Here is a 23,047-nt window from a genome sequence, read left to right as displayed (position 1 = left end):
CAAACATCTTACACTTCGAAATTCTGGAATGTTTGTGATGTTTCGGACATTGGATTTTCCACAAACCAATAATCAAGTAGAAGCATGGCACTGTCAACTTAAGGTGTTAGTTGGATGGCCTACAGTACAGCTTTCTGTCCTCCTGTTTGTTCTTCAACAGGAACAAAACCTGACAACTGAAAAGAATCACTTTTCATGAAGATGCCAGTGACACCACGTAAAAAGGCTATTGTTGTAAGAGAGCATCACCTAAAACACATCCTCCAACATAAGTGTGACTACAGCAATGTGCAGGATTTCTTACGTGCTGTGGCACATTTTTACAAGTTGTGATTGTATTTGCACACACTAAGCAATACACACATCACTTCACATGTTGTATTAATAAAGGCTTTGCCCGTTGTACACTTATTTCACAGTGCCACATTTATGGCCCCCTAGCATCTGGTTGAAGCAGCCTGCACTGCAGAAAGTTATACCTTTGTGCCCCTGGGGGCATGCAGACTCTCGCACTCTGAGGGTTTGCTTCTGCCATCTATGCACGTGGTGCAGGGGATTTCTATGCCTACAGAAAAATGTCCACAGCCATATGTCACTGCAGTTAATCTGCCATCCAGCCATGTCTCCACATCCAGCTGACTCACATGGAGGTGTCACGCTGCCTAGGGGCCTGAACCCTCCCTTTCCACTTTGAATTATAGCCTTTTTGCTAGGTCCATGTATAGAAGCCTTACCTGTGAAGCTCTGAAATACTCCTTCAAAATCAGGTAATCCGAAACCAACTTGTTCTGCTGGAAGGACCAATTTATTCCACGACTCTTGCCCTCTTCAACAGATAAAATCTTTCAACTACTGTATTTATTAATTGCTAGCTGCATCTTCTCCTCTAGTTGATAAAAATACGCCCCAACTGTGTATAAAACTAAAGGGACTAAAAACTTGCTATCCATAGCCATAAAACTGAGATTCTAATTTCTCAGTTTTCTTGTTATCTTTTTAGTCTTTTCCCCACATATCCTGAGATGCCATAACAGAATCCTTTTTTAATCTATACTCCTAAGTACTTTATTTCATCATGTCCACATAAATATGGGTATTGCTGAACCAATTTGTGAGTGGGTACATAGTTTCAGCTATTGTCTATTTTATCTTCACTAATTTTGTATTCCAGAAAGACATGAAACTATTTCAGAACATTCCACAACAATGAAATGTCATTTTCTGGGTTTTTCAGGCATAAAATATGTACAAATAAAGCCAACTTTTCTTGACTACTATACTAATTATACCCTTGAATTTCTGAGTCCTTTTTTGCCATTGGTTCTAAATATAACACAAAGGGGAAAGAGGACACCCCTGCCTGGTACTTCTGCTAAAACAAAACTTATCAGAGAGGAATGCCCCACTTAATTTTTGCATCCAATCCCTCATATATCCTCCTAATCAACCTTTTAATTTTATTAGGGAATGCAAATGCTTCCATTGCCCTACTTGTACAATCCCAGCTTACTCTGTCAAATGCTTTACCTGCATCAAGACCCACCAACAGTGGTATTTTCTTACATTCTGATTCTTTCGGGATCATCATTGTTCTATTAATGCTTACCGACTCCCTTTATTGGGGAAAAGTTATACTTTGAACAAAAAGATAGAGCCTGACCACATGGACGTACTCAGAAAACCAGAGATGACTTATCTTACCGTTCACAACCATAGGCATGAACAAGACCTCTTCAAACAGGTAAATTTCCTTTACAGGAACAAAAGCCAAATTAAAAAATTGATGCGTTTTTGTTTTCATAGGACAATGGAGCCCCATAGACTAGATGCTACTTATTCCCCAATTTAATGAAAGTCTCATGGCATTTATAACATCAAGACTAACATGTCTCATTCAAGAAACTCTCTTGCACGCATCTCAATTTGCTTCATATAAAAATGGGTGTCCTACATTTTTGCTTTGGGAAAGTCAACAAATTGCTGTGGATGCTTTGATTAACAAATGATCTTCCTTTAAATACTGTCCATGTCAGAAATGACACCCATTAGAGATCTGCTGTATTAAAATTTGAGTACATCATTTTCCATCATCCTTTGTCAGGGAAGAATTAGCTTGCTTTTTCAAATTTTATCCAGTTTCAGCAAACGCAATACTATAGTAGGTGGGGAATGGAACATGGCCATTGTTGCTCCATTAGATAAACTTGGATCCACTAGACGCGGTCAAATATAAAGGTACAAAGTTAATTAAACTAATTAAGGCACACTGTCTCTTTTCCCCTTACTATGGATCCTTAGGAGAAAAAAAATACCTTATCTTTTTCATCTTATAAATCCTGGCAAAGAATCAAAAATGTCTTGCCACTGAGAGCCTTTCAGAAATACAAACTTGGATATACAGTGGATATAAAAAGTTTACACACCCCTGCGAAAATGCCAGGTGTTTGTGATATAAAAAATGAGACCACAATAAATAATTTCAAAACTTTTCCCACCTTTAATGTGACCTATAACCTGTACAATTCAATTGAAAAACAAGCAAATCTGTTGGGGGAAAAATATAAAAAATGTACAATATGCTGGTTGCATAAATGTGTACATACTGTGCTCATACTTTGTTGAAGCAACTTTTGATTTAAATACAGCATTCAGTCTTCCTGGGCAGGAGTCTATCAGCATGGCACATCTTGACCTGGCAATATTTGCCCACTCTTCATAGGTAGGTACTAGGTTATTGGCCAAAGGGCTTAAGCAAGCCTATCTAACAAGGTTCCCTGGCTTACGCCACCCAAGAAAGTTATTTTCCTGCGTCACTGTCTAGCAGAGCCACAGAAATGATCCCCGGGGTGTATTTCCTATTTCTCATCCACTCAAGATTTGTCTTGAAGAGTACTAATGAGGAACTTTGCTGGACATAGATGGGTAGCTTGTTCCAGAGTATGGGAAGTCTTTAGGATAGGAATCTATCCCTCCATCATGTCCTCTTCCATGCAACAATTCTCCAAATCTGTCAGATTGCAAGGGCATCTTTGTGCACAGCCTTCTTCAGGTCACCCTACAGATTTTCTATTGGATTTAGGTCTGGACTCAGGCTGGGCCATTCCAAAACATTAATTTTCTTCTGGTGAAGCCATTCTTTTGTTGATTTGGATGTATGCTTGGGGTCACTGTAGTGTTGAAAGGTAAACATTCCTTTTCAGCTTTCTAGCAGACACCTGAAAGTTTTGGGCCAAAAGTGACTGGTATTTGGAACTGTTCATAGTTCCTTCCACCTTGACTAAAGCCCCAGTTCCAGCTGAAGAAAAGCAACCCCAAAGCGTGATACTGCCACCACCATGCTTCACCGTGGGGATGGTGTTCTTTTGGTGATGCAAAGTGTTGTTTTTGTGACAAACGTACCTTTTGGAACTGTGGCCAAAAAGTTCAACCTTGGTCTCAGACCATAACACATTTTCCCACATGCTTTTAGGAGACTATGTATTGTTTTGCAAATTTTAGTTGGGCTTGGATGTTTTTCTGTGTAATAAAAGGCTTCCATCTTGCAACCCTATCCCACAGTCCAGACATATGGAGAATATGGGAGATGGTTGTCATATGTAGTACACAACCAGTACTTGCCCGAAATTCCTGCAGCTTCTTCAGTGTTGCTGTATGTCTCTTGGCAGCATCCTGACCAGTTTTCGTCTAGTCTTTTCATCAATTTTGGAGGGACATCCAGTTCTTTGCAGTGTCACTGATGTTCTACATTTTCGCCACTTTTTGATGACCGTCTTTACTGTGTTCCATGGTATATCCAATGCGGTGGTAATTTTTTTGTACCCTTCTCCTGACTGACACCTTTCAAAAATGAGACCCCTTTGACTCTTTGTAAGCTCTCTGCAAACCATGACATCTGCTGTAGCAGGCAACTGAGTAAATGTCAGGAAGATCCTACTAGAACAGCTGAACTTTATTTGGGGCTAATCAGAGTTTCTCTAATTGATGACAGATGTGTACCCAAGAAGACTGAATGCTGCAATTAAATCAAAAAGTGCTTCAACAAAGTATTAGTCTAATGATGTGCACACACAACAAAGTATTAGTTTAAGGGTGTGCACACTTATGCAACTAATGTATTGTACATTTTTTATTTTTTTTATATTTTTTTCCCCTAACAAATGTTTTTCAATTGAATTGTACAGGTTACAGGTCACATTAAAGGTGGGAAAAGTTTTGAAATGATTTATTGCGGTCTCTTTTTTACATCACAAAAACCTGACATTTTAACAGGGGTTTGTAAATTATATCCACTGTAGATCAGAACCAAGATCTTTCTCAGATCATTCATTATCACACTTAAAAGATTAAGTATATTCAAGCCATAAAAGATGAAATATATTCAAACCTTGTGTTTGGAGCAACTAATGAACAAAAGTCATTTGTATTGCAGAACAAGGAGGTTGAGGAACAAGTTATACTACTAATTAAATCATTCCTTGTGTTGCAAGATGGCAACACAGTTTCTATTGATATTAGGTGGGCTGCCTTTAATTCTACGGCAAGAGGGTTGGTACAAGTAAACTATCATAAACAAACAGATAAAGGCAGATAACCACTATGTTAGAATAATTTTCAATTTCATCTTCAATTAGTGTTCAGCAAAAACTGAAATCTTTACATGCTTCATACATTATCATGGTTCAAATATAAAATCCAAGTGAAATGTGCATACTGGGCTTCAATTCCATCTAAACTGCTGAATAGTTTACTGAAACTAGGTCAGTACGCATCCCCAAGGATAGACTCATGTTATTTTAATCACATGCAGTGAAATCTATGCCTCTACCAATTTGCACATTAGTCTGAATGACATACATAGCTTCCTTTCCAGACTTTCTTACAATAGTCCTGGTTAATTTATTCTGAAGCTTGATGCAGACTTCTGATCACAGGATGTCTTTGAATTCATTTCACAATTCCAAAAAAGATAAGGCTCCAGGAACTCAGTTACCACAATACTTACAATATTGTCACCAGTCTTGGAGAAACCATATAACCATATCATACGTCACAGCATTAGTAACCATATCATACGTCACAGCATTAGTAATGGATATTTAATCCAGTCTAAGAAATATTTTCTTCTCTCAAAAAACTCAGATCCTCTTAGCTAAAGACTACCGTGCTATATTACTTTTTAATCTTGATATAAAAATCTGTTCAGTAATATTTGCAAAAAAGATTTTAGTTAACTGTAAATTACATGTTTTCAAAATTTCAGCCAGGGCTCATGTAAATGAGACATACTCAGGATAATACGATGTCTGAATTACATATCACACTACACAGTCAGATGATCAACTAGGAGTATATGAACTGGACTATAGTACTATGTTAAACTGAGCCTGTGTTCCAGCTGTACTTGATATATCAGATGATTAAATCAACTAGGAGTATATGAACCTGACTATAGTACTATGTTAAACTGAGCCTGTGTGCCAGCTGTACTTGATATATCAGATGATTAAATCAACTAGGAGTATATGAACCGGCTATAGTAGTATGTTAAACTGAGCCTGTGTTCCAGCTGTACTTGATATTCTTTAAAATCTACTTTTCCTTAGAATTATATTCAAGCTGTAAAAATCTTACAATTCAGATTCTGCTTGCTTTGCAGTTAACGACGACACTTCACTAGCCACATGAATTTATACAGACAGGGTGCTTTTTCACTTTTGCGTTCTTCATTCCGTCAATACAGCTTTTGTTTTCTAGAATTCTACAGGCTCCTTTAATGACAGGCACTGCATTTTCTAATTAAGACATCAACTTTACTTCATTTGTGGATGACATTTACATTTTCAAATCACAAACAAATGTATCTTGCACTTGTTACAAGCAAAAGAGGACTACAGTAAAGCTTCAAATTATAAAGTGAACTGTGATAAATCAATCCTATTCCAAGTTTAGAACTAAGATAAAACCCTGCTGTGAGCATCAAATGTGATGCTGAGGCATCTACTCCACTCCTCCTGGCCACCACTTTCCACTTCATCTTGCTGTCTGGTCCCATCGGGGGGGGGGGGTAGTACCAGGACCATTGCTGCTCCTATAAGCAGCCACACCCAGGAGGTAGTACCAGGAAAGAAGCAGCCAATGGTCGAGCTGCAGAAACAGGGCCATAAAAAGAGTTAATATTTCTCTCTTAAACTCAAATATCTGGATGTGAAATAAAAGTATGATATGCACACATTCATTTGAAAAAAAAATCTTAACTTGGCTCAAAAAAAAATGTAAAGTGACTTAGAAAACTGAAATATATTAATGTTCATTCTTCTTGTAAGAGGACATAAAATCAAAATGAATAGTTTCCCAGGGTTTTTATTTTTCAACAATTCCTTTTTGTGCACACTGAACAAACTATTTAAATCCATAAATAATTCCAGCATTTTATGGGGTAACAACAATCCTAAGGTAAGTTTAAGTAATTTGTCCTATCCAAAGCTACAGGATGGACTTCACTCTAAATTTTCTAATTTTTATCCCATCTCAGTACTGGAAAAACTTTCTAATAATAGCAGACTACTTCAGTTCTGGTTCTCATAATATTCTCTTTGGATTCTTATTTTTAGATCAATTAAGAGTTTAGTATTTTATGTAGTTCTCTATCCTTTACTGACAAAACTGTGATCATCATTTTAAACTCCCTTCAGTTTTGAATCTCCAAAAGAGGATGAAAAACTAGGAATAAAGGAGTTTATGCTTTTTCATCTCCTTATAGATGAGAGACAGCCATGAACTGCTCAGGTCTGTTTTTTCCTCCAATAATACAAAATAAATGTTTTCATCATACTTTAAGAGAAAGTGCTTTAATCCCTTTGCAGAAATGCCATGCGAATGGGAAGACAAGAGCAGTACCACTACACTACTGAATTTAACAGCAGCTGGAAATTATTCCCAATTTCATTCAGCAATAATAATTTACAATTGATTTATTATTGGAGTATTCCAAAAAATATTTTTTTTTTGTATAGCTGGATTCTAAATTCTCATTATTACTCAGACACATATTTCTTAAGCCACTGGCAGCCCTTAAAAGAAGGATGCCAAAAATAACCCCACAGAAGCTGAGGGCCAAGACCTCCAGAACACAATTATTGCAGAATGTTCTTACATTATGGCCCACAATAAACCCAATTTGTTGAACACTAAAAATTTGGAGACCTATGTGGTTATTTTTCTATCCTTTCTTGCCTATGGTACCATTTCCTAACATATCTCCACAGTGGGCATGTAACTTCTTGTACTAAAGTATATTGCATTGTTAATGAATTTATAACTTACAACCATTGCCTTGACTAGCTCATGTCACCATTGCATCAACGGTTCTAAAATTAATTGCTTGTAAGAAATGGTGAAAATGTTGACATGTTGACAGTAATACTAATAACTATCTCATATTTTCCACATGGGGATGTTTTTATCTTTTACCATGTGCTGTATGTGAAACTGTTGACTAAAACTATGACAAAAAAAATTCAGACTTCCACTAATCAAAAAATCTGCCAAACTGCAAGGCCCACAAGAACCACACCCACCACACAAAAGAAATAACTATCTCTGGGTGCTACAACCTGGTCTAGGTTTTATTTGAGGGTTTGTCCATCATGAGGAGGTTAAGGAGATTTACCCCCAAATCAGTAGCTCTTTAGGTGTCAAGAGAATTTGGTAAAACTATAACTGAAATGTTTTTTTTTCCATGCGTGGAACAAACTCCCCCTTAACATTCAAATAATTTCTAACATAAATCTCAAGTACAAACATAAAACTTTTCTTGTAAATGTCAACACCTGTCACTGCAATGATCCCACTTAAATCCCACCTTACCACCTCTCACATTTTGTAAAGCCCACCTACTGCAACTGTATTATCTCATTGGCATCTCTCTCTTTTTGTTAAAAAAAAAAAAAAAAAAAAAAAAAAAAACAAACTTCTAACATTTGTACTGCATGTTATGCACATTATTGTAATGTTTATGTAAACTTCATTCTCGGGCCTTTTGTAAATTTCTAACGTTCTCATGTAAGGCACATTTTTGTATTGTTTGCATGCAACTTCACTGACGGATGTTTTTCTTTATGTAAGTTTGTAATAACTATCTGGAGTTTTTCTCCTCGGTTGTCCACTGAAAATGGACCACTGGCTCAGTTGGACTAACCTGGTTAACAAATGGCAAATTAAATAAATAAATTAATGTTTCACTAAAATGCACTTCAGTAACCTACAAGCAGAAAAGGCCACACCTAATTGCTGTTTTCAAAGTTGCAATTTCCAGTACAGGCCTAGGTTTATTTTTCAAAACATCACGCAGTTTTGTGGCAAGTTTCAACCTATCAGACTTGCCAAAAAGCATTCCATTCCTTTCCTTGTGTTTCAACACACTGATTCTTAAACTACGTCTCTTTCATCAACACACTGTGTAATGAATAAATAAAAGCAACACTTAACTGCAATATTGTGTTCCTTACCTTTACTTCGTAGAACTGGCAACTGATTAGTACAACTCAGAGCAGCCTTTCCTTCTGGCATCCTGGCTAGCTCAGGTAAGAGCTGCCCTCTTCAAAGCAAGAAACACAGCATCAATGGGACCAGACGGTGTCCCGGGCTGCGTCCTACATGAACTCCAAGAAGAGCTAAACCCAAACCTAAAACTACTGTTCAATCTCAGCCTTACTGCAGGATATGTACCCAAAGAGTGGCGTACAGCAACAGTGGTCCCTCTCCACAAAGGTGGTGCCTCAATGGATCCTGGAAACTATCGCCCCATAAGTCTCACTAGCTTGGTCTGCAAAGCTATTTAAGGATCATCATGGAACTTATAAATAAAGATATTGGGGACCTGCAGACACTGGATCGTACCCAGTTCGGCTTTAAGGGCAGATCCTGCCTCTTGAACCTGGTCGATTTCTTTGAAACAGTCACCAAGGCCATTGACAAGGGGAAGGTGGTCCACACAGCCTACCTGGACCTCGCAAAAGCCTTTGATACAATACCCCACTCGGGCATTATAGATAAGCTCAACAGCTTAAATATAAACCCCTATGTCACTAGATGGGTTGCAAACTGGCTCAAGGACAGAACCCACATGGTTAGAATAGCTGGAGCCATGTCAGACTCCAAACCAGTTACAAGTGGCATCCCACAAGGCTCAGTCCTGGGACCTCTCTTGTTCGGTATATATTTCTCGGAGGTACAGGCCAACATGGAAGGACTGTGGCTGACCAAGTTCGCAGATGACTGCAAACTGGGCGCCATAATAGACTCTCCAGCAGACACAAGCATCCTCCAAAAGGGCCTCATAGAAACAGACAACTGGTGCCAGAGCCATGGCCTCAAGCTAAGCCAAAAGTGTATAGTCATCCCCTTTGGCAAAAACAAAGTGCCCACAAATTACCACATAGGTGGTAATCCATTAAGTACAGAAGAAGTAATTAGGGACCTGGGGACCCAAGTTGATAGCAATCTGTCATTTGACAACCACGTGGCCAAAGTGGTTAGAAAAACATTTTATATAGCCTACCTAATCATGAAGGGATTCACATCTAGATCAGGGGAGGTCATCGCGCCTCTTTACTCATCCTTCATCAGGCCCATAATTGAGTACAATGTCCCTTTTGGGATGTACCTTACCAGACACCTGCAGCAACTGGAAAGACCCCAAAAGTACCTCACCAAGAGGATCAAGGGGCTCAAACAGATGCCGTATGCTGCCCGGTTAAAGAAACTCCAGCTCTACTCAGTGGCATACCGCCTGCTCAGAGGCGATCTGATCTGTGCCTGACGTATAAAGCCATGTCCAACCCGGAATTAATGGACATGCTGCACCTCAGAAAATCCAAATACCATCGAGCTACGCGCTCAAGGGACTTGAACCTCAGCACTGAAATAAATAGGACATGCTGGAGGGACAGATTCATAACCCAGAGGCTCCCTTCACTCTGGAATAAAATCCCAGTCCAGGTTAGGCAGAGTCCCTCATTGACTCTCTTCAAGAGGAATCTTGATGAGTGGATGGGCGATCGTAGGTTTACCCCGGGTATCACTTCTGTGTCACTGTTAGACAGAGGCACAGTATACTAACCTTGAAAAAGGGCATAGCAAAATTAATTTAATATGGGTGGCGAAAGCCATACACACTCTGGCTAGGCTTATAAATGCCCTAGGGCAGATAGCCTAGTATGAACCTATATCCCATACATACATCTGCCTCTGCAGCCAAGACTGTGCTTTCCAATCAGTCAAAATAAGCTGTCATATGTAGCTAATGAAAAGGTTACAGCTGTAATTCGGAGCAAGCTATAGCTTACTTGTCTGGATTGCCCCTTTCATGGTTTTATGACTTGCACGTTAAAAACTTTGTAAATGGTACTCAAGCTTTCCAGTACGCCAGAAAGGGATGGCACTGGTTTGATGTGGAGCTTATTGTTGCGGAGTGCCACTACCAACCAAATTATAATCCTGCTTTCATCTTACCGAAGATTTGTATACATCAGCAGCTGAACAGCAAGCTGTCAAAGTGTGGTACTGCCAATATATAGCTTGGCGTCAAAGCTTCTTTTTAAATATTTTTGTAAAATAAAAGTTAACCAATGACTTACATAAAGTGCACGTGCATGCACACTTCCCAAAAAACTTATTAGGCAGCCTACTTTGGATTTCTCGCTATTGCACAATTTAAAGTTTCAGTAACTTTTTAAAACATATTCCTTAGTGTTGCCTTTTAAAAATATTTTGTACCCCATATCATTAAGCTATTGTCGTTACACTTGTATTTTTGTTTGCGTTTTAGGCAAGCCATGTCCTACAACACAAACTATGGAAAAGTTGCCACTTATGCTCACAAACTGTAGAAAGTACAGTTTTGTACCTACCATAAATGTAGATGTTCGAGGATCCACATTGCTGCAGTCCTAACTATTGGGTAGTCCGCTGTCCAGTCGGCCCGAATACCAAAGTATATGGCTGACGTCGGTCAGGGCGCATTAGACTGACGTCAGTACGTCAGGGTACTAATGCGCATGACCGACGTCATATCCTCAGTCTTTTCTTGCCCCAGATGTCAGAAGACCCTGAAAAGATAAGGCCAAAAACCAAAAACTCCCAACATACCTGCACCAAAATATATATATATATACAAAATATACAAAATTAGCAGAATATAACCTCACCTACACAACCACCCCTAAACACAGAGGGAAGGAGGGAGGGTAAATTGGACTGCAGCAATGTGGATCCTCGAACATCTACATTTATGGTAGGTACAAAACTGTACTATGTTCTTCATTCCACATTGCTGCAGTCCTAACTATTGGGTAGAATCCCAAAGCAGAGGTAAGGGAGGCTGGCAAATCATAAGGAAGCAGGAACTGACAACATGCCCTGCAAAATAGCTGTGGCAAAACCAGCCCTAGACTTAGAGTAGAGAGGAAGGTGATAATGCTTAGAGAAAGTATGCACTGAACTCCAAGTAGCTGCCTCCAAAATATCCTTAGTTGCCACCCCCCTCAGAAATGCTGTTGAAGTGGCAGTAGCCCTAGTGGAATGAGGCCTAATCCCAGCTGGAATCTCCTTGCCATGATGGGAATAACAAAATGAAATGCAACACCCAATCCATCTAGAAATAGTTTGTTTTGACACAGGCTTGCCCTGAGAACTCAAAGCAAAAGAAACAAACAACTGCTGAGACTGCCTAAAATCCTTAGTCCTGCTCAAATAATAACGCAATTGCCTGTGTACATCTAAAGTGTGCAAAATCTTTTCCCCTTTATTTTGGGGATCTGCATAAAACGTAGGCAAATGAATAGTTTGGTTTAAAGCCACACTAGAAACCACTTTAGGCATAAAGGAAGGATTAGTGCGTAATGATACCCTATCCTTATGAAAAATCAAAAAGGCTCAACCGCCATAAGGGCCTGTAACTCAGAAACCCTTCTTGCAGAAGTAATGGCCAAAAAAAAGCAGTCTTCCATGACAAGTATTTCAGTTCAGCAGTAGCTGCAGGCTCAAAAGGTTGTAGAGTAAGTTTCTCCAACACAAAATTGAGATCCCAAGCAGGAGTAGGAGCTCTACGTGGGGGTCTTATATTCTTTGCCCCTCTAAGAAATTGCTTGAACAAAGGATGTGAAAACAATGGTGGGTCACAATCATAGTGAGCTGAAATTGCTGCAGCATGAATCTTAATGGAAGAGAAAGACAAACCTTTGTCCAATAACTCAGTAAGATATTGAAGAGCCACACTCAAATTAGGCTCTGAAATCTCCAAATTCTTTGCTGCAGTCCAAAATAAAAATCTCTTCCATTTTTCTGCACACTTTCCTTGTACTAGGTCTTCTGGCTTCCATAATCACATTTAAAACCTGTTGAGGAAGTTGAGACCTGCTGTCTTTCAAAACAGAATATGCCAGGCTGTTAGATGAAGAGAGTGAAGCTTGACATTGAGCAGGCGACCGTCCTTCTGAGACAACAGATGTGGAATCAAGGGTAAAGGCCATGGAGGCTTCTTTACCAGACTCCTCAGTAATGGGTACCAGTGCTGCCGAGGCCAATCTGGAGCTATTAAAATCATCCTTGGCTTGTCTTGTCTGACCTTTAGAAGCACCTTTGGAAGAAGAGGCAGAGGTGGAAAGCATACACATGAAGATTTTTCCAACTGAAAGAAAGAGCATCCACTTTCCAAGCTGTGTGATGAAACCTCTTTGTGCAAAACTTTGGCAGCTGGTGGTTTAGTGGAGAAGCGAACAGATCTATGTCTGGAGTTCCCCAGGACACTGTCAACCTTTGAAATACATGAAGATCCAGTTTCCACTGTGGGGATCCATGATTTGTCTGCTTAACACATCTGCTAAGGAGTTCTGTGCTCCCGGCAGAAACCTTGCCTGAAGAGTTAGTTGCAAGCTGAGCGCAGTCTCCCATAAAATCATTGCTTGCCTGCACAATGGGTAAGAATGTGTTCCCCTTGTTTGTTGATGTACCACATGACAGTTGTGTTGTCTGTTAGAATCAACACCTGCCCTGGAAGAAGTAACTCCTTGAAAGCCATTAATGCAAACTGGACTGCTAACATCTCCTTCATGTTGATATGTAGATGCTGTAGTCTGGCAGGCCACTTGTCTTGTATCCACTTTCCATTTAGATGAGCTCCCCAAGCAATGTCTGAGGCATCTGTCGTTAGAATTTGACTCGCCTCTGGCCGGGTCACAGAGAGTCCCTTGTTTAGGTGACATTCCTGAGCCCACCACAAAAATTCCTTTTGAATGCAAGGTATTATTTGAATGACAGTGTCCAAATCCTGGCAGTGCTGTGTCCATACATTTTGAGATACCATTGTAGCTTCCTCATATGCAGTTTGGCATTGGGAAGCACCAGAATACAAGATGCCATGAACCCTAAGGCTTGAAGGACTGTCCTTGCAGTCAGCCCGGACTGAAGAGATAGTTGATGGAAGTAACTGGAAAGATTCTTTTGTTTGTCCGGGGTTAAAAAGGCCATCTGGGCTGCTGTATTCAGTCTCACACCCAGAAAGCACATGTCTTGAGAGGGTACTAGACTGGACTTTATTTCGTTCACAGAATACCCTAGGCATCTTAGCACTGCTATGACATATTCCAAATGCTGTAGAAGGTCTTCCTTTTCTTGAGCCAGAATCAGGCAATCGTCCAAGTAAGGATAGATTTGAATTCCTTTTAGCCTGAAGTAAGCTATCACTGGAGCCAGAACCTTTGTGAATACTCTGGGCGCAGTAGATAAGCCAAAGGGCAATGCAGAGAACTGATAATGAGAATTTCCAGCTCGAAAACGCAGATACTTTCTGCAACTTAGTCTTATAGGCACATGAAGGTAAGCTTCCTTGAGATCTAAAGTTACCATCCAGTGATCTTTGCCCAGCAGAGGTAAAAGCTGTTGTAACGTCAACATTTTGAACTTGGGAATGTCCAGATAAGTGTTGAGGATAGATAAATCCAAAATTGGTCTCCACGTGTTCCCCTTCTTTGGTACTAGGAACAGGCGAGAATAAAATCCTAGGCCCCTTTCTGGCACAGGAACCGGCTGAATGGCCCCTATTTGAAGTAACTGAGAAATTTGCTTGTGAGCCTCTTGTCTTTGTAGAGGAGGAATGTCTGGCATGCCTTTGAAAGGAGGCAAGGTATGGAAATAAAACCTGTAACCGTGGTGAATGATATCCAGAACCCATCTGTCTTGGGTAATTAAATCCCAATTTTCTTTGAAAAGAGACAGTCTTCCTCCCAACTGTGCTGCCAGGCGAGAATGAACTGGCAGCTGAAAAGGCAGGTCATTGGGTCTGCTTACGAAAGGACTGACCCCTGCCCTCACCAGAAGTCTGAGCAGGGGAACTCCCTGTTCTAGGCCTAAAAGAACCCTGAGCTCTGCCCCTACCCCGTCTAGACCTACCCCTAGACTGGGAATCATAAGCAGGATAAGTCCATCCCTTAGCAGGCCAATTTCTACTAAACTTCGGAGGCTGCACCTGCAAGAAATCTTTAACAGTTTGCATAGACTTAGCCTTGTCCTCCATTTTCTTCAAAACTGCTTCTACAGGCGAACCAAACACCACATCAGACTGCAAGGGAGCATCCAAAATCCGTGTCTTAACATGCTCAGCTAAATTCTGATCTCTCAACCAGGCGTGCCTACGAAGAACAGAACCAGTGGCAGCCACCCTGGAGGAGGCCTGCACAGCATCAAAACCACATTGCAAGGAATGTTTACCCACCTGTTCAGACACATGAACTAAATCCTGCAACTCTTTACACTCAATGCCTTCCGCCAGAGCATCCACCTTAGATTTCAACTGTGAAAGAAGATAATTCTGATATTTTAACATGTGAAACTGACAATTCAACGCCCTCATGGCTAAAGTGGAAGTATACACTTTCTTTCCCCATCTATCCAAAGCCCTTGCCTCTTTATCAGGAGGGACAGGATTTTTAACAACTGAGGCCTTCACACCTTTAGGCCCCTGAGAGACAGTTTCGGGTCTGCCCTAGGACTCTTAAAAGATACTTATGAGCTTCAGGCACCCTATAATACCTATCCGGTTTAACTGGGGCAGGAGGCAAAGAATCAGGATTCAAGGAAGCCTCTGCAAAAACATCTTCCACCACATTCAAAACAGGAGGTATAGCTAAAGGCCTATGCTGGGGTAAAACAAGAATTTCCTAAGCCTTTTCCTGGAATCAGAGAAATCTTGACCTTCCCATTTAAAATGCTCCCTCATGGAATGCAGAGTCTCTGAAAATGAAAAATCCTCAGGAGGGAAGCTGAAGGAGTAGAATCATCCACATCAGAATCAGAATAAGGAGGGTACTCCTGCAAGTCTTCAGCCGAAGACTCAGAAGCCTCCGAGCATTGCTCAAAACTCTCAAACTCAGGTTCCACCCTAGGCCTCTTATCAGGAGGGGGCATAGAACCCCTTATCATAGTAATCAAATCCTCTGCCATTTTAAGCATATGTTTCTTAGGCAAAGACCCTGAAGCACTAGGAGAAACCCCCACTGAAGCAAAACTCGGCCTGCCCCTCAAAGTAGCCTTGGAAACAGAAGGGGAGGCTCTGACCACCTTAGGAAGAGAGGGAAGAACAGCCACCTGAGAAGCCCCCTCAGCCTGGCCTACTTCCTGAGAGGATACATCCTGTAACAGTAAAGTTTCTCCCTGAGACTCCAAAGAAACACCTGGCAAAACCTCCGGCTCCACTGAGCCCTCTAAAGAACCGACATCTGGGACTGTCGGTTCTTCCACTCTAGGCTTTGCTGTTTTGTCCTTGCGTTTTTAGCGAAGCGCCGGAGCATCCGGCGGCATTTTATAATTACAACGCTTCCCAAACACTAACCTGGCACAGTCTAACCTTCTCTTAATAGTGCGTTTGTTAAATCTAGCACAAGAGCGGCATCCAACAACGTCGTGCTCAGGCCCTAAACAAGGTATACACAAAGTATGGTAATCCCTATGAGGTATCTGTTTCCCACAAGAAATACAGTTATTCACTTTTTCTGACATCCGGTTAAATACCGAGGCAAGAAAAAACCAAAATATTCTAACGGGTACTTAGCCAACTTTGATTCGGTCTGAAACTCTGGCTTCAGAAACTTTCAGAACGCCAACCTGCACTCGCAAAATTGCTTCTGCATCGGACCACGCGGCAAAAAAGACTGAGGATATGACGTTGGTCATGCGCATTAGTACCCTGACGTACTGACGTCAGTCTAATGCGCCCTGACCGACGTCAGCCATATACTTTGGTATTCGGGCCGACTGGACAGCGGACTACCCAATAGTTAGGACTGCAGCAATGTGGAATGAAGAACATCTTCACCTTTCTGAGAAGTCAGCCTATACATGATGGCTTCTAAACTAAACCAAAAAAAAAAAAAAAAAAGCAAGCATGCTCAGCTGTGGTAAACCATGCAGTCTTGTCAGAATACTTACCTGTTTTTTTTTTTGTTCCACTCTTTTTATTTTTGTATTACACTGTACTTTTGTTGCTTTTTTGGAATCAGTGTTGTATACCACTTTCCTTACAACAGAATGAGTTTCAGGCTTCATACCCTTCAGAAAATTCATGCTATTGCAAAGTCTTTTAGCCTATTAGCATTCTAAGGTTGTAAAAGCAACATTTAAAAATTGCCCCTATTTTTGGGACTTTGTCCCCTTCCCCATTACTATAACTTTGTCCATATTTTAAAGAGGTTGAGAGGTATGATGCATGGGACTTACCATCAGACAAACAGCAAAGCCTACTGAACCGGTTACAATAGTCAGTTAAAACAATATAGCAAATTCAATATAAAAATGACTGGCACCAAACGCAATCAACATAGAACCACATTCAAACCAAAATACAATTAAATAACCATAAGATCTAGTTTTAAAAAAAAATTGTTGAATGTTCACATAAGCAAAATAAAGTCTAACAAATCTAAATAAAAATGTGCAAGTTTTAACACAATACATATTCAGTAAAATGTTACCAGTAACTGTCACATAGCCTAGTACCTACCTATAAACCTATCGGCCTTAGGGCCTATACAAGCCCAGCCAAAAAGGTACCCTGGCTTTTGCCACCCAAGAAAATTATTTTCCTGTGCCACTGTCGAGTAAAGCCACAGAAGTGATCCCCGGGGTGAATTTTCCATTTCCCATCCAATCAAGATTTTTCTTGAAGAGTGCTAATGAGGAGCTTTGTTTGATATAGACAGGTTGTTTATTCCAGAGTATGGGAAGTCTCTGGGACAGGAATCTATCCCTCCAGCATGTTCTGTTTATTGTGGTGACAAGGTTTAGGACCCTAGAGCATGTAGCTCGGAGGGATTGGGATTTCTAAGTGGAGCATGTCCAACAGCTCTGGGTTTGACATAGCTTTGTAGGTTAGGCAGAGATCACCTCTGAGAAGGCAATAGGCGACAGAGTAAAGCTGGAGTTTTTTGAGACTGTCTGCATAGAGAATCTGTTTGAGACTGGTAATCCTCTTTGTGAGGTATTTCTGTGGCCTTTCCAGTTGTTGTAGATGTCTTGTGAGGTATATACCAAAAAGGGGGTTGTACTCTATAATGGGTCTAATGAGTGATGAGTAGAGGGGAACAATGGCCTCTTTTTTTTCTGGAAGAGAAACCTTTTGTAATGAGGTGTGCTATGTAGAAGGATTTCCTGACTACTGTGGCGATGTGATTATCAAAGGAGAGACTACGGTCCACCTGTGTCCCAAGGTCTCATCACACTTTCGGTGTTAAGTATACTACCACCTATGTTGTAGATCATGGGTACAGAGTTTTTATCAAAGGGGATGACAATGCACTTTTTGGCATTGAGCTTGAGGCCATGGCTTTGACACCAGGCATCTGTCTCAAGTGAGGCCCTTTTGTAGGATGTCCACATCGTTAGGAGTTTTGATTATGGCTCCTAGTTTGCAGTCATCTGCAAACTTCGTTAGCCAAAGATCTTCTGTGTTAGCCTGTACTTCAGAGAAGTAGATACCAAACAGGAGAGGACCCAGGACTGTACCCTGTGTTACTCCACTTATCACTGGTCTGAAGTCGGATTTGGAGTCTGCTACTTTCACAGTGTGGGTTCTGTCAGTGAGCCAGTTGGCAACCCATCTTGTGACACATGGATTTACACCTAGTTTAGTGAGATTATCAATAATTCCAGAGTGGGAGATGGTATTGAAAGCCTTGGCAAGATCTAGATAGGCTGTGTGAACCCACCTTACCCTTGTCTACAGCTTGGTGACTGCTTCAAAGAAGTCTATCAGGTTTAGGAGACATGATCTGCCTTTTACAAACCCGAACTGGGTGGGGTCCAGAGTTTGGAGATTACCAATGTCTTTGCTTATAAGTTCCATGATGATACGTTCCATGGCCTTGCAGACCAGGCTCGTCAGGCTAATGGGGCGGTAGTTCCCGGGGTCTGTGGTGGCTCCCCCTCTTGTGGAGTGGGATAACTGTTGCTGTGCGCCATTCAGCGGGCACAAAGCCTGAAGTGAGGCTATGAATGACATGGTACTAAGGTGGGGTGCCAGTTCGTTCTGTAGTTCATGTGGAACGCAGCCTGGGATGTTGTCTGGTCCCATGGATGCTGTGTTCCTGGATTTGGAGAGTGTGGTTTTTAACCTGTGCAGCCATGATTACAGGAACTTTGCATTCTTCCGGTTTAGAGATGGGCCCTTTAGGGGATGAGAGGGAGGTAAAGTTAGCACTGAACCTATCTGCCAGGATGTTGGCAATATCAGTTGGGCCTGTATATTTAGTGCCATTGTGCTGTAACTCAGAGCAGATCTGAGTGTTGCCATTGAGATTCTTGACATAGCTACAAAATGCTTTATGGTTGTCTTTAGAATCGGTGGTGATTTTGTTTGGAGGATTTTATCAGGGATCGCAGCTTCTTACTGAAGCTGACCAGGGGAGCTCCTCCACTCATGGGATGTTACTCTTTTGCAACAGTTTAGTCTTCTGTTGTACAGTTTGTTCATGGTAGGGGACCATCAGATTGGCTTCCTTTTTTTGGAGGATAGCGTCTTGGTTCTGTTTGGGATGGCACGATCCATTCACTCGTGTAAGTGCTTATAAAGTGCAACTGTGTAGGATTCAGTAGTCGTAACTGTACTGTCCATCTGCATGGGTGTCACGAAGTTGGCTTTGGAGAAATTTTTTACCGTGGTTTCCTTAATGGGGGTGGGGGTAGGATGTAGATATCTAGGGTGATTAGATTATGGTCGGATCGGACCAATGAGGCGTTGACTTCAGGTGTGGAACACCGGTCACTCATGCTGGTAATGACTAGATCTAGGATACTGTTGCCCCAGGTGGGGGTGTGGATAAGTTGATCCAGGTCATTGGAGTTTATGAATTCCAGAAAGCGTTGAGCAAAGGAGTTGGCACACGAGTAGTTTTCCCAGTTAATGGTGGGGTAGTTGAAATCGCCCATTAGGGTGTTTGGTTGAACCCTAATATTTGCCAGTACATCAAGAAAAGAGGAGTGGGAATCCTGGGGGACGGTGGGGGATCCGTAGTAAGCTACAATTTGTATTGCAGTTTTGCCCAGAGTTAGTTGCACTTGGATAACCTCGGATGCATTATGCTGAGCAACTAGCCTGGAGGTGTGGATATCCTTAATGAATATGGGCACACCTCTGCCTTTGGTGTTCCAGTCCAGGTTATATGGCCGAAAAGTGTGGTATAAGTTATAGCCTGGTAGTGCAGGGGTGCTCTCTGGAGCCTTGAACCAGGTCTCAGTCACTGCACAGATATAAATGTTCTCCACTTTAAGGCATGCCTCAAGTGAGTGTATTCTGAGATTTAGACTTCTAGCTTTGAGTAGCATCACCCTCAGATTTGGTTGCCTGTTCCTGTTATGGTGGTGAATTTGTCATTTGAACCTTGCCTAAAAAAGGCATTATAGGGGCGGCAAGAACCTTAGCCAGTATCCGGAATCCCAGGTGTGACAGGTGCAGGCCCATCTCTGGCAAAGCATCGTGGTCTGTCGACCATGTCATCCCAGGCAGACAGATACTGGATCCCTTTAGAATGACACCAGAAGCTTAGCCAACTGTTGAAGTCAATCATTTTGTCCTTGTAATGCGGTATAATTCTGGGTGATGGCAGAATGCTACTCAGGGCTACGGTTATACCTGCCTGGGCTACAAGATTGGAGAGCTCTTCCATGTCTCTTTTCGTGTAGTCCAGGGAGGTATGTCCCTGGTCGTTCACACCAACATGAACAATGACAGAGTCATATTTGTACTTGTTATGGAGTGACCTGAGTGCGTGGGTTATGTGGCGGATCCTGGAACCTGACAGGCAGCTGACAGTAACCTTCTCCTTGTTTAGCCTGGTGAGTGGGACATCAGTTTGCCTGACTATAACGTCACCTATGATTAGTGTGTTGGGGACATTGTTTTGCTTTATTGGCTGTGGTTGAGTGGCACACAGTCTGCGGGCTATGTGTCATTTGGGTTGTGTTGGGAGGGTGGAGGTTGCTTGCATTTCTGCTTTGGAGGTCTCTGCTGCTTGAGCAGATTATTATTGAGAGCCTCCGTGAATGTTTTTGTGCTTCTATGTGTGGATTGTGGTTGTGTAGATTTAGTGAGACTATGTGATGAGTGTGGTGTGGTGCAAGTGTTTACCTTCTCCTCTTGACTGTCAAGTTCAGTCTTGGTTGGAGAGAGCTTTGCCTCCAGTTTGGCTAGATAAGTGCATCTCTCTCGGTTTGTAGTGTTGGGTGGTAGGAGGAGAGGGTTGTCTGTGTACATGAGGCGATTTCTACATTGCCCCAAGATGCCCAGATTAATTAGATAGACAGGAGAGAACACTGGGAGTTGACCCTTGAGCATGCCTGAATAAAAAAATATTTTCCTCTAGATAAGTGAGGAAAGTGAGTACAAGAACTGTTTTTCTCTAAGCAAGTGAGGAAAGTAAGTACCAAAACTGTTTTCCTCTAGGTGATGAGGAAGGTTGAGTGCTGTAGTAATTAGTAGCTTATTTAGTGCTTACAAGTTCTGAACAAGTGCTGATCACGAATAAGCAAAGTGAAGTGCTAAAACTAAGAATCTGTATCTGGACTAAACTAGTTACAGGAAAGGGGGGAAAACAAGTGCAAATGCAGGCTTTTAAATCAGAAAGTTAAGAGAGATGGAAAAACTGCCCAAACGGCCAAGAACTACAATTTCTGGGCCAGAACCTCTCCTTATGTGGTAGATAGGTTACCTAGTGCTTACCACTCCCACTGATAAATGAGAAGGCTTCCCTCCAACACAGAAAGCTTTGGGGGGGGGGGGCTCAGAAGCTTACATACAGTCCTGGATACAGCAAATCTGAATCTGGACTACACTAGTTACAGGAAAAGTAGGAAACAGGCTTAGATTTTTTTTTTATACAGAAAAGTAGCTAAAACAGCAGTAAAAACAATTCAAATGCAGTGCAAGCTAGTACACTTGAGTATGCAGCAATGTTAGACCAAACAAAAATGACTAAAAACAAGTGCAGAAGTAGTCTATTAGGTAGAATGAGGTAAAGAGATGGGACTGGGGGGAGTGTCCCAGATCAGATCTAGAGTGGGGGTGGGCAACTGCAAAAGCCTCCAAATTTAAACAACAAGACATGAATAGGTAGGGAAAAAAACAATATCTTCAGCAGAGATCTGAAAAACTATACAGTGAAGCAAAAATAGAGCACAACTCTGAAGTCAGCCAGCAATGATACAAAATTAGTCAAGCAACAATTAACAGTACACAACTCTGAAGTACCAGAAAAATATGCTTAGCTCTGTATATCTCCAGATAGTGTGAAAAGCACTCAGTCAGGCCACAGGAAGGCTCCAGCAATGATATGCAGGCTGTTACCAACAGGGTCTAATTTTATGCAAGTAACCCATGCACATTCTTTCCTCCTTGCATGCCTCCGCCACACACACACAACAAATAAGATAAGACAATCTGGTTTGGTTACTGACCATAATAAAAGAAACTCAGAATGAATTGTACAAAAGATTTTCAAGTCATTACAGCTCCATCTAACATAACACACAAAAAGTAACCGGTGCTGTTTACATTTTATATGGTTTCTGCATGCATGGCTAGTTTGGAGCTTCTGGGTTTATCGTATACCTCTCAACTGTACAGATATTTGTAGAATGTTAAGATTTTTTGCCACATATTTTTGGTCGAGTCCTCATAAAATCTGCAATTTTCTTGCAAAGCAGTAAGGACTAAAGTCAATAAATAATACTAAACAAGGAGAGATATTTGTGTTTTAGACTTCATATCCTTCAGAAAATACATAATAATGCGAAAATACATAATAATGCAAAACCTGCTATTCTAGCAATGTTTGAAGTTTTTAGGAGCAATATCTAAAATGTGTCCCTATTTTCAGGGCTTTGTGCCCCTATTATTTTTGGCTTTGTCTACATTTCTTGCATCGAGAGGTATGATCAGAAGTTGTTGCAGAGTTTAACTTAAGTACCCACTGGCATCATTAGCACCTTTTAATTATTTGCTATGTGAATTTTACTTGATTCAGTTTCAGTTTGTCTAACCATATACAGACATAATCAGAACAAATCACACATACCAGTTCATAGTCTTCAACATATTTGTACTTCTTCTCTCTGTAGTAGTATTTCTTCTTTAACAAGTAGAGGACAATTATATCGCACAGAACTGTAGCCTAAAGAAAAAAACATATACGTATATAGATCTCATACAAATATAATCGATAGAAAAAAGTGACAATGCATCAGCTCTCTAGAACAGCATTCTAAACACTGCAAGAAAACACAGTCAAATATAGTTTTCCATCAAAATATTTAGCACACTGCATGGTTTACCTTTACATGTTCCTTATCCATGACAGCCATTCACTCAAAAGTGAATGCAGCTGAATGTCAGGGTAACCCCCAACTGCTACCAGACGGGTGAATCTTTGCTGAAGTACATAACCGTGTAGTTATAGATGCCATTTGGCTTGACTATCTGTAGCCCAGAATGTTAGCACACAAT

General features: G+C 41.1%; 1 protein-coding gene across 3 annotated transcripts in view; it reads right to left on the bottom strand.

The window, feature by feature from the left end:
• The window catches only part of LOC122799527 (P2X purinoceptor 4-like), a 1,302,595-nt gene that overhangs the window by 136,258 nt on the left and 1,143,290 nt on the right, over positions 1 to 23,047 (bottom strand). For all 3 annotated transcript variants that reach the window (XM_044068651.1, XM_044068650.1, XM_044068652.1), the window contains exon 11: positions 22,620 to 22,715. In XM_044068651.1, the coding sequence (XP_043924586.1) occupies positions 22,620 to 22,715 (96 nt within the window). The remainder of the gene's footprint in view (positions 1 to 22,619; positions 22,716 to 23,047) is intronic.

This window comes from Protopterus annectens, chromosome 4.part0 (assembly GCF_019279795.1).
Source record: "Protopterus annectens isolate FY-2018-M chromosome 4.part0, PAN1.0, whole genome shotgun sequence".
NCBI lineage: Eukaryota > Metazoa > Chordata > Ceratodontiformes > Protopteridae > Protopterus > Protopterus annectens.
This window is presented reverse-complemented; position numbering and strand designations above follow the sequence as displayed.